This window comes from Humulus lupulus, chromosome 8, assembly GCF_963169125.1.
Source record: "Humulus lupulus chromosome 8, drHumLupu1.1, whole genome shotgun sequence".
In the NCBI taxonomy this organism is placed as follows: domain Eukaryota; kingdom Viridiplantae; phylum Streptophyta; class Magnoliopsida; order Rosales; family Cannabaceae; genus Humulus; species Humulus lupulus.
The window spans coordinates 121,756,459-121,777,404 of NC_084800.1; the positions used below are offsets into that span (position 1 = coordinate 121,756,459).

Below are 20,946 nucleotides of genomic sequence, written 5' to 3' on the forward strand. Positions count from 1 at the left end.
ATGCCCTTTTCCAGCTCGTTAATAACTTGTGGATATTTAGGGCGTACAAAACTGAAATCACATCCCTAAATACGACAATTGACACTGGTAGTCATTGACAATGTAGTGGTTCTTCAAATGGATTTGAGACACAATCTCACAACCTTCAAAATGTTGGAAGAGAAAGCTGCGAAAGTTGTGCTAAAAGCAGGGGTAGAGTAAATGATGGAGGTCAAATGCAATGTACTCTTTTTTTAATACTTTGTATTTTGTTGTAATTCTATTGGTTGTGGTTATTTGGGCTACAAAATCAAAGTAAAAGTTGTTGGTATTGTTTTTTTATTTTTTTGGTAATCTTCACTTGCAGTATTGGCAATGACAAAGCTATTGCAGCCTAGGCATTGATTTGTAATGAATTTTGTTGTAAAATGAAGCCCCGAATCAATGTAATCTATTTTGATGGTCAACTTGATTGCTCAAAATTAAGTATTCAAATTCAGATAGCTTTTTGAATTCAATATTCTAGTTTATGCATTTTCTGAAATAAATATGATCAACAACTAGTTACATTCATTACCATAACATGACTTGTACAAAAATATAGGCCTAAAAAGTCAAATGTATCTGATCTGTACATGACTCTAAGATGGTCAACAGAACACTTTCATGATTTAAAAAACAACCATCAACCACAACATCCAAATACCAACTTTGCATAAAACATAACAGACACCAAAATACAATATTAGGCCACTAGTTCAAAATAAAATCAACAGATGAAACTCCTTCCGGTCAGATAGTATCGAGCTGAGCATTCTTTGTGCCACTAGTTCCTCCTTTAGCATGTTGTTTTAGCCTTCTTGCCTTCCTTTTATGTGTGGCTTTAGTAGGTTTCTGTAGTGGTGGATGACCTCGCTTTTTGACCACACGATTCTAAAATAGGTTGAACAAAAAATAATCAGCTCCAAATTCACAAAAAAATGAAAAAACAATTAATCCTAAATCATTCTTGAATCAATGATAAAACATATCTAGGAAGACAAGAAAGCATAAAGTTTATACCTCAACCACCTTAGCAGATTTGCATGTTTCTCTCCTGTGCCCTATTTTCAGACAGTTGCTGCATGTTTTAACTTGTCCAATTCTTTGAGCTTTCTTTGAACCAGATGGAGGTTCATCTGTCTCCTTTCTCCTAGCTTTCTTAGGTCTTCTAGGGAGGTTCGTCTCAAGTGGTGGATCAATTGGGTTGAGTCCTGTCTGAGGCCACATATCTGGACTAGGCGTAAGATGCACACTCTGTTCATATGCTTTCCACAACGATTCTTTTTTAAAGAATCTGTGGACATAATCAAAGACATTACCTCCCATGAACCAGATAGTAGCTAGTGCATGGCCACAAGGAAGCCCAGATAGTTGAAACCTCCCACATGTACAAATTCTGAATTACAAATCAACAACCAAGGCACTAAAATTGCTGCGTTGAACCTGAAACTCAAACTTGTCAGACCTAGTAACCAAACAATGCTTTGCAACCTTTTTTTTGTTCTTAATTATCTTCAAAATTCTCTTCCCCACATGTTGAGTCATCTTCTCCAACTCAACTTTTTTGTTATAAAACCGAGACATCAACCAAAATCTAATTTTCTCTAGTAAAGTTATAATTGGCTTTTCATGAGCATTAAGTATGGCTGCATTGAAACTCTCACACAAATCATTCACCAAAATGTCACATTTTGGGTACTCTAAAATATGTGACTTTCTCCATTCTGTGGGGTTCTTCCCTGCTAGCCAATTGTAAGCACCATCCGAGACAACCTTGACTTCTTGCATTGCTCGAGCAAACTCAACTTGTGCTGTAGTATTAGCTGCTGGCCACAAAAGTTGCTTAAGTAAAAGCCCAGGATATTCCTTTTTGAAGTTAGAATGAAGATGTCTAACACAATACCTCACCTCACATCCACTAAAGATGGCTCTCACTGCATTCTCTAATCCTTTTTTACAATCACTCATCATTGTCACCTTGGTAGGACTCAAATTCCCGAGATCATCCTTCAATAGCTCCAAGAACCAAGTCCAAACCTCAGTGTTTTCCTTTTCAACAACACAGTAGGCAATGGGAAACATGGAGTTATTTCCGTCAATGCCTATTGCAGCCAATAAAATTCCCCTGCAATATCCTTTCAAAAAGCAGCCATCAAGACCAATTAGAGGTCTAAAACCCCCCAACTAGCCATCTCTACATGCCTTAAGACAAATATAAATACGCTGAAATGTCCTTCTCCCATTAACCAAATCAGTTTTCAACTTCACAGTAGAGCTAGGATTGGTAGCCAGCAACCTTTTACAGTAATCATCAAGAATGGTGTATTGTTCCTTGACAGACCCTTCCAACATCTTCCTTGCTTTTTTCTTGGCTCTGTAAAATGTCCAGCTAGACACACGTGAGTACTTGGTCTTTGCAGTGATCTCCCTTGATGTGGTGTATTCCATACTCGAATTTAGCCTAAAATGCTTCAAAAAGTGCTTTGCAAGCCAAGTTGAGGCCAGTTTTTACTGTCCAAAACAATGCCACAACTATGCTTGTCAACAAGTGTTTTGACCATCATTGTCTTGCCCTCTGTCTTGTTAACTATTGAAGTAAACAAAATTCATTCACATTTTGCACCCTTGCACTTAACTCTAACTCTATTTGAATCATTGGCAATAAATACATATTCTCGATCACACTCAATAAAGTACTCCCTTATTTCATTCCTTAAAATTATAATAGTGGCAAATTACATGCCAAGAACAAATTGGAAGTTTTGCATTTTGGTTTTCAGGTTGAATACTTTGGAATTTTTACCAGCATCAAACTCATCATCCGACTTCATTTCGTGTAACTCCTCCTCAGAACATATACCATCTGAGTCTCCATCATCAACATTTTGAATACAAAAATTTAAAACTGATCGGCACCACCTCCTTGGGTCATACTGTGTACCCACCTCTCTCTCTCAGCTTCAACATCTTGCTCAAATTCTTCCTCCTCCAATATGAAATCTCCTCAGCTGTATTTTTCCTCACCTCAGCTCACTTTCATTTTCCATTTTTGTTGCCCTGAACCTGTTCTTGGTTCTCCTCAACTGTATCTTCCCTCACATCACCAATATTATCCTCTGAATCTGAAAGAACAACAACCTCTGGTTTTTGGTTCTCCATATCACTTTCATAATCCATGCGGTCAAACTCTTCATCGGGTTCGTCAAAGTCAGCACCCTGGAATTCCTCTGAATATTGATCAACATCAAAATCTTCCTGTTCCCCATCCATGGTTGCATCAACGGGATACCAACAACATCTGCAGGGAAATCACAATCATCTGGTAGTTCCTCTATAATACATCTTTTTAGAGGAGGTAAAGTGGTAGTAGAGACATGTTTAACAGCTTCTGAATCTTCCTTTCAATCTAAAGGTCGGATTGTTTCAGGAAAAAAAAGATATATGTCAATCTTTGTAGCCCGATTCCTCTCAATATCCTCCACAATTCTTTGGATCTCCTTATCCCCTACCACCATGAAGCTCATATTAAGCACCTTTCCTATTGGTTTGTACAGAAAACCCACTGGAAGTTTATGTCCTAATTCCAAGGTCATTCCATCCAATTCCGTCCTAGTGAAGTAATCAGTATGCACCCAATCAACATAATCAACTTTACCTCCTTCATATCTTCTATTTTCGAGTGGAGAAAACCAGCTTCCCCCATGGTCTATTGCAATAGGGAAGATGTTGTTGAGGTTTTATGCCTTAATTAAAACCAAATTTCTTTGTAATCTCATTTTATTATCAATAAAAGAATATAAATCATTTTTTGACTTGGTCAATCACTTTACTCACATGTTTTATTTTCATGATTATTTGTTTAATATAAACTTCTATTAAATCCTGATCATATAGCTAATCATATTTATAGTGACGTAATCACAGTGGAATATAAATATGATTATATGTTCAAAATAAGTTAGTCCTAAGATTAGTCAGTGCACAGGATTTACAATGACTTGTCAATCTACGATATGATCTACTTACACATTGTGGTGTTATGTTCTTTCCAGAACATTAGTAAAGTAGATAAGATCGGATGTATTTGTTACATCAGACAGGACCGATATTGACAGTTGATAAGATAAGTAAACATACCGTTATTATATATTCTAGTCATATCATATAGTTGACCATAGGTCAATTCAATCTCAATTATGAGTGATTAGTATTCTAACTGATTGTATTATTTGAGTTCTTTGACTTGTTCGTTACCAGCTTACCCTACAGACTAGCCCATACTTACATCTTGGGAACTCGGTAGTATAATTGAGCGGGAGTGTTAATCATATATACGAACATCTATAGCTTCTGATGAAGAAGTGAAACGATGGTTTCCTTTTAGTTTGGTTCAAGGTGTTAAATAGTAGAGATCTCATTTCAGTAATTAATATTAGTTTACTGAAATATCATTTACAAGGAATTAAGTGTTTTAAGGATAAAATACAATGAAGGGTAAGACGGTATTTTAGTGCCATCTCATTGAAGATTGTCTATAGAGGATTGAGTGAAAATTATGGTTGTAACAATGGATAATTAATAGTGTATCTATATTTGTTATAGAGCGTTCTATGAATTCAAGAGTGCAATTATGAGTCTTTAGTGGAGTCACGAGGAATTAATAAGTTAGTAAATTTATTTGTTAGATTTATGATAACATATTGGAGCTTGATTTCATAGGCCCATGGTCCCCATTGTACCTTGGATAAAATCATCTAGATAGTCTCAATTAATTAATTTAATTATCAATTAGAATTATCAAAGTTGACCAGGTCAATTTTGGATAGTTTCACATAATTATGTAATTTTGAAAAGAAAGTAGAAATTAGGGCAGATTTATTAATTAAGATAAATTGGTATCTAAATTAATACATAATTTTAAATCAAGGTTCAAATTATAAATAATTAATTTGATAAAGGATTTAAATAATTATTTAATTAATTAAATCAATATAAAATAATACAAGCCTTGATTTTAAGTCCAATGAGCTTATAATCAAATGGGAAATTTCACAGGCCTAAAGCCCATGATAATTTTGACCTAGGGTTGTTAATAGGCTATTATTTTATTGATTTTTTTAATTAAATAAATGACATCATTGAGTCTCTAAAAGGAGTGCAAAGTGAGAGATGAAATTGGAAGTTTAAAAGTCAAAAACACAAGTTTATGATAAGTTTTAGATTCTCTCTAAACATAAGTCATTTTCTAAGCCTCTTATTATTCTTTTGTCTTCTTCTCTCTGTTATTATCTCATGTGTTGAGAATTGCCCACTCTAGTCTAGATGATTCTAAGGATACTTTAGAAGACTGTAAAGATAATAGAAGATCGGTTCATTTTCTTGATAATACTCTGCGACAGAAAGGATACAAGGGTTAGAGAAACTGAAGGTAGGACTCATTCATTCCGCTGAGTATACTGTAAGTATTCTTATCATTGTTTCTCTTTGAATTCAATTTTAGAAATATTTTCTAGGTTATTTCATATTAATTTGTTTAATATTAGATCTACATGAAAATAAATAAAGATCCTGTAAAAGTTTCCAAACAGATGTTAGTATGGCCAGCTGTTAAATAAAGACAACTTTGGTTTAGAATACCGCCCTAGTCAACAAAAATAAAAATCGTTAAGTCAACATTTCACACACACACAAACCGAAACACAATATACTTCACACACTTGAAGAGCAACACAGTTCACCACACAATTGAACCATCAACAGGACCACAACACAAAGATTCCCTCAATAAACAAAGCATACATTTCAACAGACCCCACTCTGTCAACTGTATGCACATGCTTCCCAACAACAATTTGACCCAAGTTGAATAATACCACCTACTGGAAATCAACAAAACTCTCACAGCCGAAAATTTTGAAAATCGATACCCCTCCCCACCCAAACTTCTTTATATATAATACTCTTATCATTCCAAAATTGTAAGAACACTTTGAGAAAAAAACAAAAAACCCAATCAACAGATTTTGTACAAAACAAAACAACTCGTCGTAGTTGAGAAGTTGTTCCTCCAGTTGTCAAAACATCGGCATTGTGAAGGCCAAGCCATCCTCATCTCCTAGGTACTCCTATCGCAAAATGGCTTCTTCGAGAAATGTCTTCTACAAATTTTATCTCTCAAGCTCCTCTTCGATGGCTTCTTCGAATTTTATCTCTCAAGCTCCTCTGAATTTTCTGGGTAATGTGTCTTGACAAAGGAATGATTCTTTAGGGTTTCCTTCCTTTATGGGTTTTTTTTAATTTTATCAAATATTTTTCTGCTTTTGTTAACGGTCCTAGTTTTTGTTTTAGATTAGGTTTAGGAGTCATATTAAAATATTATAAAAAATTCAGGTTTTGTTAATTGTTAATTACTTAAAAATGCATTTTTTATTAAATTTAATAATTTTAACCCAGTTGGGTTGTGCCACGTGTTCCTTGGTATACCCCTAACGGCTCAGGGACCAACGGCTGCACCAAAACATTAACAGTAGGCATTATTTCCGCCAAAAATTTTACATAAGCATTTGAGTGCAACAAACTTAACTACATAGGTATTATTGCCGCAAATTTCCCTTAAATCAAATAAGAATTATCACTTTTTCCCTATTTTATTTTTTGGTCGAATGTCATGTTCGAATTCGCCAGATTGTAGTTTTTGATGTCGCCTTCTTCCTTTGGCCACTGTTCATTAGAGACAATCCTCTCTTTAGGTGTTTGTTTCTTCATGGTTAGTTTTTCTTTTATGTGCTTTCATTCAAAGGGATCTGAGAGATATTGTATGATGAGTAGCTTATCTATCTGAAAGAGAGCAGTAATTTTATTATACTTTTTAGTTTTTTTTTCCTTCTGACCATTTGGTCACCAAAATTAAATCATAATTACTTATTTTTTATTTGTTTTTTTTAGTTTCTTCTCCATAAATAATATATACTTTTTTTTGTTATTTCTTTATGTAACAGTTTGATAACTACATTGAAATTTGAAACTTTACAACATTAAGTTATTATAACTGAAGAGGTTGTTATTTTGCTAAAGTCGTCGTTTATTATCATGTTACCATAGTTGTTATTATTTGGTTACTATGTTGCCATTTTTATTTCCAATTTGTAAAATCTCAATATTTTAATTGTTATTCTCTAGATAGTATGTTTTTATTATCATTATCATTGTCATATGAGTTAGAATAACCTAAAATTATTTAAAATTTACAGCAAATAAGTTTTAATGTTTTAATTTGTAATAACCATGTTTTGTGCATGTGTTTTTCGTAATAGTAAATCATGATCCCAAATGCATATGTACTGTGTGTTTGTTACATCTAGCAATCTCAGTGTTTTCACTTGCCACGCAGGATAAGTTTTCAGATAGCTTTAACTAATTCTGGTTAAGTGGTTGTTAGTGGTTCTGTTAGGATTAGTTAGCTGAACATATATATAGGTCATTTTGGGGTCTTGGACCTGGAACTAACGAACTGATTTTTTTCAAAGAGTTTTTTTGTTGTCTTCTTGGTTATACTCTTTTGTCTTCGTTGCAAGTTTTTGTTAGGGTTTGAAGCTTCATTCTTGGAGTTGAGTTTGAGATACTTGACGCTGAAGAACAGAGGGATATGCTCTAACATTTCTGAAGGGATTTCAGAAAAGAAAAAAAAAACATTGTTGAACGGATTTCAACACTACTTCTAAGAGATTTAGATAAAGAAGATTGAATGGGAGACTCAATAGTGGGTGAATGTAATTCTTTCTATATGTTTCATTTGTTCCTTAGAAAATTAGTTTTTTGAGATTGTAATTTGTAAAGAACAAGATTTGATATAGTGAAAGCTTTTACCCTGGTCTTTGTGACCTAAGGAGTAGCTAATTTATTCAATGAACCTTGTAAAAATTCTTGTGGGTTATTTACTTTCTTCTTGCTTGTCTATAATAGAATTGTTTGATTCATTCATATTGTTCATAGAAAACTTAAGTAACTTTTCAAATTGGTTCAGGACCCTATTTCGTTTGAAATCGTGATCCATAGGGTGTTTTCGCTATTAGTTGCTTTATTTTGTCTATTGGCTACGTTCTTGTTCTCCATTTTTTTTTACTTTCTTGATTCAACTAACCCTCTCTCAGTTTCATCTCTGAGAGTATTTTCTTTGTTTGTGTTTGTAATGCCCTGGTTAGCCAAGACCGTTACACTATGTATTTTAAATAGTGCTTAACTCGCTAAATGAGTCATTAGGTCATAAACATGCATCTAAATGTGATTAATGGTCCAGGGTTAAAAATTTCGGTCAAAATGAATGAATATCTCATTAAAACATTAAATTGTACATAGGATCCCATAATAAACGTTTACAAAGTTGTTTACAGTTCCAATATGGTCATTACAACTCAAAAGTTACAATCCGCCGACCAAAGCGGAAAAAAATAGGGTTTAACCCTAGTTTCTCTAAGGTTGGCCATGATGGTCAAGCGACCGCATATGTATACGTCCCCACCTAAGCTCTCAAACTCATGGCTGGTCCAGCTTTTCTTTCCCTTTACCTGCACCACATAGCACCCATGAGCCAAGGCCCAGCAAGAAAACTTAATACAAGTGCATGAACAATATATATAGATTCAGATGTATATCTAGCATGCCCAGCAATAATAACCTACCCATGCATGCATACAAGTACAAATAAATGATTATAGAATCATTCTGGGGCCTGCAACCCTAATCAGATGACCATAGAGTCAACATGGGGCCCTTTGCCTTGAATAGATGACCATAAAGTCAACCTGGGGCCCTTTAGCCTAGCTATGTGACCATAGAGTCACTCGGGGCCCTTTGCCCTAGCTCTGAGTAACTAGCCAAGCGCTTTGTTTTCCAAGCGACCACAGGACCGATCAATGTAATAGTACGTCCCTGATCGAGCCCTAGCCTTTCGATCAATGCGCAGTGTACTATTGTCTCTCTTAACTAATAAGTCAAGGCTCTAACAGGTATTCAGATATCCTACCATAGATGCATATACAAATATAGATACAAATAGGCATACTTCAGATAAATCAAGTACGCATACAGGATGAAAATATATTTCAGCCAATCAAATACAAACATAGTAATAACCATGTTCCTTAACGGGGTCGAGCCCTAAGTATGCAGAAAATGTAGACAATCAGTAACCAATCATCCAGACACAGAGCATTCAAGCATGCTTAATCAACGAACATAAACAAAGCCTTAATCACTTTCATTCTTAGAAACCCTAGCCCCATTCAGAGTTATAATCAACAACTGGGCCAAGCCCTAATCACATATACCACATATTGGGTGCAATTTTCTTACCTCTGGTCTGAGCACAAGCCCTAGCGGTAACCTAGTCATAACCATAAATGGTGTTTCAATGAGTTTAAACTCCAAAATCCAACCCTGAGACCAATCCCGCGCTCTCGGGACCTCCAATCCCACCAAACAGGGTGGTGGAATTGTTCCCCGAGACCTAGGGCAAAAACCCCAAAAAGTACAAAAATTCATGCACTAAAAAACAGTACGGCACTACGGCGCCGCCTACCAGGCGCTACGGTGCCACAATCAAAAAATGTGAGTCGACCTCTCATCCCATGATGTATGCCCCTTATATGGTGCTATAACGCCAAAGCCAGAGAACCCAAATTCTGGGTTTTTTCCAGCGAACTTCCCCGAGCCAAAGCTCCAAAAATCCATCCCTCAATACTCCCAAACCCATAATTAACCACAAAAATTAGTTCTACTCATCAAAATCAATAAAACCCAACCAAGTCTTCCTTAAAAACTTCAATAAATCCCAAATCCATGATCAAACTCTCAAGCTCAAGAACACCATAAAAAACAGAGAAATAACTCATAATTGTTACCTCAATTGCTGGAAAAGGAATCCTATACCTTCCTCAAGCTTCAAATCTACAAAACCCACTCAAAAAACTCCAAGCTTTTCATCAAAATTTCAAGAGATAGAGAGAGAGAGAGAGCGAGGAAGTTCCCTGTTTTGCTATTGTTTTGTTCTTCAATTCTATAAGTTTCTAGAGCTTAAATCAACCAAAGAAAATGACCATATTGCCCTTAAGTCCCTAATTTTCCACTTAATGCCCTTAAGGCCATTTTGGTCTTATACAACCACAATTCACCATTTCTTTAAATAAGTTTCAACTATCTGCAAATAAAATCCCATTATCAAAAAATTCCAGGTCATGCACTAAATTACCAAATTACACCTAGGCTCGCCCCTAGCCCGGTTTTTAACCCCGTTATGACCAAACCGCTACTTTGCTCTCTAAGATCGTCTCATGCCGAATAATGAAAATATATCCACATAATAATGTGGTCTCACACATATATCCACACAAATATACAAATATGCATCAACGGGCCAAAATTACGAATGTTCCCTTCTAATAAGAAACAGGCCCACATGCATGCAAATACAACCATATCATAATACAACTCATATAATCATGCATATAATCACATAATAACACAATTAATCAATTATTACCCTCCTGGCCCCCTAATCAAGACACTAAGCCACATTAGGGAATTTGGGACGTTACAGTGTTGATCATGGAAATGTTTAGGGAAGGTGGATCTACCACAAGACCTCCTATGCTGGAAGGAGTCAATTACCCCTATTGGAAGAAAAAAATGAGAGCATTTCTCAGGGTTGTGTAGGAAATACATATTAAAGGATCTTTGTTTATTTTCATGTAATTTACATATTATCAAACAAACATGTAAATTCTTAGAACATGCTTCTATGAAATTGATACAAAATACAGTAAAGTATATAAATGTAATGACCCACTAATCTAGACTTTTTGGACCATTAACGAAACTATACATAAACTTACATTTTTACGAAAATACCATAATTTTATTGAGTAACTTGTAAAATAAGAGTTACTTACAAATAAATACTAAGACAGAAATGAGATCCCATTGTCTTTAAAAACAAAACATGATTTAAATGAAAAGAATTACATAAGAAATGCAGAAAATACAAATAAAACCATAAAAAGATAAAATGAGACTACATCCTCGAATCGAATAACGCTCGGCCCCTTGACTCCATTCACCATCGATACACATCCTCTAAGCGTCACGAATCTTACCGCCTCTAAAGTTATTTTCCTGCACATAAAACAAAAAGGAATGAGCCTAATGCCCAGCAAGGAAAATCTAACACATAGTCATAAACATAAATTTCATAATAAACGTAAAGATATATCATAACACTTAATATATACACTTATTATAATGGCCATTATTACTTGGGGTCCCATAGACTAAACAAGCTTATGCCCATGAGATTAGTGGGGTCCTACTAGCTAAGTAGGCATATGCCCAAAATCTTTTTGGGGTCTTGTTAGTCAAATAGGGCATAAGCCCAAGCCTACAAACATACACATTCATAACATATTCATAACATATCATATTTCATAACATAACACATAAGATAACATAAGCAATACACATATAGATTCTATCCTATTTTCCTTACCAAAGTTACCGGGATATGATGGACTGAGTTAGGACTTTTGGAACACTCCTAAAACCATATGAGAAAGAGTGAGTCTTATGAAGAAGAAGAAATGAAAATGAATAGGAAGACTAAACCATTGAGAAATATGCTTACCGAAACTTATGTGCTTAAGAACTTGGATTCCCTAACCAAAATAAGAATGAGGTTAGGGGACTGAGTAGAAGGCTTTGAGAAAGATAATAACATGAAACAAATGAAATAGAGTTTCGGGTTTACCTCAAAGACTTGCAAGACCAATCTAACCACAACCGAAATACTATAGAACCTCACTTCCCAAATTGTTTGATAAGCTTATGATGTTTAAGCTTATGATTTTCCCAAACCAGGTGTTTACATTCTCACACTCACTTAACACTAGCAGCTTCTGAACTTAGAGAAAAAGGTGAATAATGGCTGGGTACTAGGTCCTATTTATAGAGTTTGGGAATGAAAGTATCTTGATTTTACTTGAATAAAAATAATGGTTTTTTAGGTGAAAATAATTTGAATAATCGTTCAGCAGAGGCTGAAGACTCGTTCAAAAGATGCTGGACTTATGAAGGAGTTTGAATGGCTGAAAGGAAAAGAATTCAAAAATGTTTGAACATATGCTGAAGGAGGCGATATATCGCCCCCTATAGGCGATATATCGCCTGGATCATTGTTCCCGAGGCGACCGTGCATCGATTCGTGTTTTCCATATCTACGTGCTGCGATATATCGGCACACGCTGAATATTTAAACATGAAATTACACATTTTTAGCTAAGTTTGAATGGAGTAAACAGCCTTGACTAAGCCCTCAACGTATTCAAAGCTGCTGACTGACCCTATAACATTCAAACTTTACTCCTTATTAAATTTAATCCTCAATAATACTTAATCCTTAATCACCATTCATAACATGTGCTTAAGATCCTATTGGTTGATATCTAAACCTTATAGTATAATAAATATTATTCTTAATATCAGCTATATAATCAAACCTTAGGTTAAAATTAATATTCTTAAACTATAGGTTAAACTTAGAAAGTCTATAAGTACTACTATGAGTGTCCAAATAATTCCCGGTCTGAACCAAAAATCCACAGTAACAAAGATAATACTATACATACTATAATACTACTAAATAATTAGCTAAGTAAAGTTCTTGGACTATTCCGGATAAGGCTGCTAAGTTCCCATAACTTTTCCGGCTAAGTGCATCGGCAACTACATTCGCTTTCCCTGGGTGGTATAGGATTTCGCAGTCGTAATCCTTGACTAACTCTAACCACCTGCGCTACCTCATGTTGAGCTCCTTCTGCGTAAAGAAGTATTTTAAACTCTTGTGGTCCGTATAAATCTCGCACCGTTCTCCGTAAAGATAATGGCGCCAGATTTTTAACGCAAAGACCACCGCTGCCAACTCCATATCGTGAGTTGGATAGCGTTGCTCATACTCCTTCAACTGACGTGAGGCATAGGCTATCACCTTGTCGTTTTGCATCAGTACGCATCCCAATCCTAGCTTTGATGCATCACAGTAGACAACGAACTTATCGTTGGGTGTCGGGACACTAAGTACTGGTGTTGAGCAAAGCTTATCCTTAAGCAACTGGAAGCTTTCTTCACACTTATCATTCCAGTTAAACTTTTGTTGCTTCCGGGTCAGGTTGGTGAGTGGAGTGGCTATCTTAGAAAAGCCCTTTACAAACTTCCTATAATAACCTGCTAGCCCTAAGAAGCTTCTTACTTCTGACGCGTTCTTTGGTCTAGGCCAATCCTTCACGGCCTCTACCTTTGATGGATCTACTGCAACTCCGTCTTTTGATATGATGTGCCCGAGGAACGCCACTTGCGAAAGCCAAAATTCGCATTTCTTGAACTTGGCGTAGATTTTATGCTCCTTCAAACGCGTCAAAATCAACCTCAAGTGTTCCTCGTGCTCTCCTTCATCCTTGGAGTAAATTAAAATGTCGTCGATGAACACAACAATGAATTTATCCAAGTAGTCTTTGAAGACCCTATTCATTAAGTCCATAAACGCGGCTGGCGCGTTAGTAAGACCAAAAGACATAACCAAGAACTCGTAATGTCCATAACGAGTCCTAAAGGCTGTCTTAGGGATATCTTCTCCCTTTACCTTGAGCTGATGATACCCGGACCGTAGATCAATCTTAGAAAATACAGTCGCACCTCAGAGTTGATCAAACAAATCGTCTATCCGAGGTAGTGGGTACTTGTTCCTGATCGTTACTTTGTTCTGCTCACGATAGTCTATGCACATCCGCATACTCCCGTCCTTCTTCTTCACAAATAGTACCGGAGCTCCCCATGGTGAATGGCTTGGCCTAATGAAACCTAAGTCTAGGAGTTCTTGTAGCTACGTCTTTAACTCCTTGAGTTCCGTAGGTGCCATCCGGTATGGTGCCTTAGAGATAGGCTCGGTGCCTGGTACTAATTCTATCGTGAAGTCTATTTCTCGATTTGGCGGCAATCCTGGCAATTCATCGGGAAAAACTTCTGGAAATTCTTGTATAACCCGAACATCTCCAACTTTAAGTGATGTCTCCTTCTCCACATTCGTGATGCTGGCTAAGAACGCTTGGCATCCTTTCTCCATCATTCTCTAAGCTTTGAGAGATGACACTAACGAGGTGCGTAGTCCTGAAGCTTGCCCCATGAAGTACAGTTTCTGGCCGTCAGGAGTCTCGAACACCACCTTCTTGTGTTTGCAGTCGATCGTTGCGCCATGCCGTGCTAGCCAATCCATGCCTAGTATGACGTCGAAGTCTTTGATCACCAGCTCTATCAGGTCTCCTTCTAGTTCCTTGTCCTCAATCTTGCTTGGTACGCCTCGTACAATTCGTGATGATAGAACTACTTTGCCCGAAGGCAGCTCGGTTACAAACCTAGTTCTAAATCTTTCACTAGGTTTGTCTAGTTTATCTATCATTCCTAACGAAATATACGAATGAGTGGCTCCCGAATCAAATAATACATGACATAAATTATTGAGGATGGAAACCTGACCTGTGACCACCTTGTTGCTAGCATCCGCCTCTCCTTGGGTTAAAGCAAATACCCGAGCAGGAACCATCTTTTCATCCTTCTTTCCTTCTGGCTTTTGCTGAGGACACTCTTTCTTGCGATGACCCTCTTGGCCACAATTGAAACACTCCTTGGTGTTGGTGCGGCATTCTCCGGGGTGCTTCTTCTGACATTTGGCACATGGTGGGTATTCCACGTAGCCCGACCTATTTCCCCAATTATTTGGTCGTGCCCTTTTATTGTTGTCAGTTTGCTTGTTGTCAGGATGCCTTCTCTTCTGTCCGTTACCGTTGTTGTTGGACTGATTGTTGCCACTATTGCTAGACTGATTGTTGTTCCGACTGGCCTGAGGTTGGCTCTGTTGTCTGGCTTCTTCTTTGCTTACGTTGGCCTGCAACCTTTCTACTTCGATTGTCGTCTCAAGAACGTCGGCATATGAAGTGTTTCCCGGGTTCGCTAGTTTAACCCCCATCTCGATCTTCGGTCGGAGTCCTCTCACGAATTTGTTCACCCTCAGATAATCGGTTGGGACTAACTCTGCTGCGAACTTAGCTAAGCGGTCAAACTGACGAGCATATTCCGCCACTGTTAAATTCCCTTGCTTCAGGTTGGTGAACTCCTCAACTCTCGTAGCAAGTACCACTGAATTGTAGTACTTCTTGTGGAAGAGCTCCACATATCGGGTCCATGTCATGGTGGCAGCATCATGGGATTGCTGGACCAAGTCCCACCATATCCTGGCATCTTTCTTGAGCAAAGATGAGACGTAGGATATGCGGTCTGCATTACTGAGGTTCATGTGGGCTAGAATCGGCTCCACATTCCTTAGCCATTCTTCCGCCTCAAAGGGGTCTGTAGTCCCTTTGAAGTGTGGAGCGTGCTGCTTACGGAACCTTTCATACACTGGCTCCAGGTGCTGTACTGGATACGGCGCATAATTGGTCATTGGCCATCCCCCATATGGACCAACTTGTTGGGGAGCTGGGGCCATTTGCTGTGGCTGCGGCTGTGGCTGAGGCTGAGATTGAGCCTGTTGGCGTTGCTGCAGAAGTTCCTCAACTTGCTGTCGCAGTCTAGCAATCTCCGTAATGTTGTCAGCTGGCGGTGCCGGTGCGTTGCGGCGAGCAGTAGTACGCACTCCCCTTCAGCGAACTGTAGGGACCGCAGTGGTCGCTGGAACATCGTTGGAGGCGTTTTCGTTGGTGCGTGCAGATCTTCGGAGCGACATCGTAGCAGAGTTCTAACAGTTGAAAGAAACATGTTAGAACTTTTCCTAATAGGCTCTAAGGCAAAAACTTATTCTAAAACAAACATAACTCGGACTTATTTATTATGACTTTTTATGAAAAGTTATATAAGTCTTTATTTATATTCAGAGTGGGTTTCTATACTTAGAAAAACAAGTCATCTTTATTTTCTAAGTGTGTTTCTAATCATCCTATATGACTTAATTCTCAGGCTCGAAACTTATCTTTGTTCCAAAGTTAACCATATTGAGGGAGGGCTGGGATCAGTAAAATCGTTCCCACTACTATGGCCCCCTAACTCTCAATAAGGAAACTTGATTCATTGATTTGTATCCACCCTCACCGAACTTAGTCATTATTCATTTTATTTATTACTTATTATGATTGCGAAAATAAAAATCAAATTCACACATGATATTCAAATAGCATGTTATTCATTTGGAAAAACAATTTTCACTTATTACAATCATAACATAAAAAGTAAATAAAACAAATAAAAACTACTAATCTAAAAATCGGGATCTTCTACATCCGATCCGTCATCTAGCATATCATCATCTATTTGTTCATAATCATCATTGTCATGTACATCGAAACGTCCTCTAGGAAGGTTGGTGAGAATCCTATGTTTTTGCTCATTTGTGAACTGAAACTCAAATTTTGCGGTGAACCTAACTAAGAGGAAATAATATCTCATCGCTAATGGTAGTTCATCCTCCTCATGCATCTCTTCCCATATTTCTTCTAAAGTTGCTATTACAGGATGGAAATCTTTAAATAGCCTAATCACTAGTACATATTGTTCTGTTGATCTTAGCATTATTTGCTTAGCCTCTTGAAGGCCACCTATCTCTTGGTGAAACAAAAGCAACCTTCGAGTGATCCTTTCTAGGGCTCCTACGGTGTTTCTTGGCTCCCTTATTCTTTTTAAGGCCTTAATGGCTCGGATATCTTGGTAGGTTAAAGCTCCGTTCATTCTTAACTGAAACATAAACACTAAAGTTGTTAGCTATACACATAGGCAAAGCAACTTGTAACTTAAACACTTACTTGGCGGTCAGGTTCGGAGCTTTGAGCGTGTGTATCGAGGAGAACTTCATGCAAGGAACCGTTTCTCTGATACCAACTGTAATGACCCACTAATCTAGACTTTTTGGACCATTAACGAAACTATACATAAACTTACATTTTTACGAAAATACCATAATTTTATTGAGTAACTTGTAAAATAAGAGTTACTTACAAATAAATACTAAGAAGGATATGGGATCCCATTGTCTTTAAAAACAAAACATGATTTAAATGAAAAGAATTACATAAGAAATGCGGAAAATACATATAAAACCATAAAAAGATTAAATGAGACTACATCCTCGAATCGAATAACGCTCGGCCCCTTGACTCCATTCACCATCGATACACATCCTCTAAGCGTCACGAATCTTACCGCCTCTAAAGTTATTTTCCTGCACATAAAACAAAAAGGAATGAGCCTAATGCCCAGCAAGGAAAATCTAACACATAGTCATAAACATAAATTTCATAATAAACGTAAAGATATATCATAACACTTAATATATACACTTATTATAATGGCCATTATTACTTGGGGTCCCATAGACTAAACAAGCTTATGCCCATGAGATTAGTGGGGTCCTACTAGCTAAGTAGGCATATGCCCAAAATCTTTTTGGGGTCTTGTTCGTCAAATAGGGCATAAGCCCAAGCCTACAAACATACACATTCATAACATATTCATAACATATCATATTTCATAACATAACACATAAGATAACATAAGCAATACACATATAGATTCTATCCTATTTTCCCTACCAAAGTTACCGGGATATGATGGACTGAGTTGGGACTTTTGGAACACTCCTAAAACCATATGAGAAAGAGTGAGTCTTATGAAGAAGAAGAAATGAAAATGAATAGGAAGACTAAACCATTGAGAAATATGCTTACCGAAACTTATGTGCTTAAGAACTTGGATTCCCTAACCAAAATAAGAATGAGGTTAGGGGACTGAGTAGAAGGCTTTGAGAAAGAAAATAACATGAAACAAATGAAATAGAGTTTCGGGTTTACCTCAAAGACTTGCAAGACCAATCTAACCACAACCGAAATACTATAGAACCTCACTTCCCAAAGTGTTTGATAAGCTTATGATTTTCCCAAACCAGGTGTTTACACTCTCACACTCACTTAACACTAGCAGCTTCTGAACTTAGAGAAAAAGGTGAATAATGGCTGGGTACTAGGTCCTATTTATAGAGTTTGGGAATGAAAGTATCTTGATTTTACTTGAATAAAAATAATGGCTTTTTAGGTGAAAATAATTTGAATAATCGTTCAGCAGAGGCTGAAGACTCGTTCAAAAGATGCTGGACTTATGAAGGAGTTTGAATGGCTGAAAGGAAAAGAATTCAAAAACATTTGAACATATGCTGAAGGAGGCGATATATCGCCCCCTATAGGCGATATATCGCCTGGATCATTGTTCCCGAGGCGACCGTGCATCAATTCGTGTTTTCCGTATCTACGTGCTGCAATATATCGCCCCCTATAGCTGCGATATATCGGCACACGCTGAATATTTAAACACGAAATTACACATTTTTAGCTAAGTTTGAATGGAGTAAACAGCCTTGACTAAGCCCTCAACGTATTCAAAGCTACTGACTGACCCTATAACATTCAAACTTTACTCCTTATTAAATTTAATCCTCAAAAATACTTAATCCTTAATCACCATTCATAACATGTGCTTAAGATCCTATTGGTTGATATCTAAACCTTATAGTATAATAAATATTATTCTTAATATCAGCTATATAATCAAACCTTATGTTAAAATTAATATTCTTAAACTATAGGTTAAACTTAGAAAGTCTATAAGTACTACTATGAGTGTCCAAATAATTCCCGGTCTGAACCAAAAATCCACAGTAACAAAGATAATACTATACATACTATAATACTACTAAATAATTAGCTAAGTAAAGTTCTTGGACTCTACAATAAACTTACGTATACGCAGCGGAACTGGAGCAACTCCTTCCTTCAATCTCTTTGACTATTGATTCCTTTATGTAGCAGAGTATTATATAGAGATTGAACTAGATCAACAACACAGTCTTCCTTACCAAGCCTTTGATCGACCTAAAACTAGTGTGGGCTGGTTCTCAACACACGAGATAAAGATCTAGAAGAGAAGAATAAGAGAGTGAGTGGCCAAGAAAGGATTAGACTGTCTAGGTTTTCACTTACTCAATGAATCAACTGAGACTTACTCATGAAAATCTTAGATATCATATTCCTTATATAGGCAACGTAATAGGCTTTATTTAAATTTAAATTAATTAAAAATGATAAACAAAAAATAAAAGTCTTGGGCTCTCACAAATGGACTTGGGCCCAATCTCTTTGTTTTGAATTTAAATCTCAACTCGGCCTAAATTCAAAAAAAAAATATTTATTTATCTTTTAATAAATTAATTAAATCCTTATTCAAATTAACTAATTATAATTTGAAACTTGATTTAATATTATTTATTTATATTGACACCAATTTATCAATATTAATAAACTTGCCCAAAGATTCTCTATTATTCTCTAAATCTCATATCTTTTTAGATGATTTACTCAAAGGTGATGCGAGGACCATGGATCCATGAAATCAAGCTCCAATATGTTACCGTGAATTTATTTATGAATAATTTCACTACCTTATTAATTCTTCGTGACTCCACTATAGACTCGAAATTGAACTCTTGAGTTCATCAAACGTGTCTTCCAAACCAAAAATATGTCATCCATTGTTATAATCATTATAGTTAGTAAATCCTCTATTGATGATTTACTAACTAGCTGGGTGCAAATTACCGTTTTACCCTTCATCAGTATTTTATCCTTAACTCCCACTAAGTTCCTTATAAATGATATTTTCATGAATTTAATCACATAAATGAGATCTCAATCATTTAACCTTTTAAACAAAGAAATTAAGGAAATCATCTTTTCACTTCTCATACAGAAGCTATAGATTTCATTTCTATGAATAATACCCCCACTCAACTACACTACTAAATCTCCTGGATGCAAGTATGGGCTAGACCATAGGGTAAGCTGGTAACGAACAAGTCAAAAGATTTAAATAATATAATTAGCATAATATTATCACTCAAAATTAAGATTGACTTGACTTATGGTCAACATTGTGACATTGATTAGATTCGATAACAACGATACTTATATATCTATCAATAATCAATATCGCTCATATTCCAATGAAACCAAATACATCCAATCTTATCTACTTGGTCAATGTCTTGGACAAGACATCACACCCCAAAAGTGTAAGTAGATCATATCATAGATTGCCCAATCAGTGAAAATCCAATGCACTGATCTAATCGTAGGACTCGTTCTTTTGAACATATAATTACAACTATAATCCACTGTGATCTAGTCACTATAATTGTAACTTTTTGTATTTTCGAGATTCTATAAATGTTTGTATTATTCCAATAATCATGTAATAAAACAAGCAAGTAACATAGTTATCAAACTAAATGATTTCTACTACTTTTATAGACGTTAAAAATCTCGTTACATGTGCGACATGATTTTATAAGGGCATAAAACCCAATAGGCAGTATATGAGCATGTGTGGATGGTTGTTGCCAATGGATGGAAACCTCCCACTAAAGGAAGATGATGTCGAAAAAGTCAAAGCCACGAAGGACTGGACCACTACTGAAATCGAAAAGGCTAATTTCAATTCAAAGGCCTTACATGCTCTTTTTAATGTAGTCTCCACTAATCATCTCAAGGTGATTGCCAACAGTGAGATTGCTAAAGAAGCTTGGGAAAAACTCAAAGTCAAGAATGAAGGCACTGATGCTGTCAAGAAGTCCAGACTTCGCTCTCTTGATAAGGCCATCAATAATTTGATGATGGAGGAGGAAGAATCTATTGCCGAATTCCATGCCAAATTGTGTGGCATATCAAATGAGTCTTTTTCATTGCGAGAGACTTATTCCAATGTCAAGCTTGTTCGAAAATTTCTTGGAGTTCT

General features: G+C 36.4%; 1 protein-coding gene across 1 annotated transcript; it reads right to left on the reverse strand.

The window, feature by feature from the left end:
- Positions 1–771: 771 nt before the first annotated feature.
- On the reverse strand, positions 772–2,469 carry LOC133796002 (uncharacterized). The gene is made up of 4 exons (XM_062233483.1): positions 2,244–2,469; positions 1,427–2,156; positions 1,042–1,315; positions 772–912 (listed from the first exon to the last, which is right to left on the reverse strand). Exons 1-4 carry the CDS (start codon positions 2,467–2,469, stop codon positions 772–774), a joined length of 1,371 nt encoding a protein of 456 aa, XP_062089467.1.
- Between the last annotated feature and the right edge of the window lie 18,477 nt (positions 2,470–20,946).

Bases quoted from the DNA above. Each gene is read 5' to 3' on its own strand.
- LOC133796002 (XM_062233483.1), bottom strand. From the start codon at position 2,469: ATGGAATACACCACATCAAGGGAGATCACTGCAAAGACCAAGTACTCA. The intron at 2,157-2,243 runs GTATTTATATTT...GCTTTTTGAAAG, and splicing joins TGGGAGAAGGACATTTCAGC to GATATTGCAGGGGAATTTTA. The intron at 1,316-1,426 runs GTAATTCAGAAT...TTATGTCCACAG, and splicing joins AGTGCCTTGGTTGTTGATTT to ATTCTTTAAAAAAGAATCGT.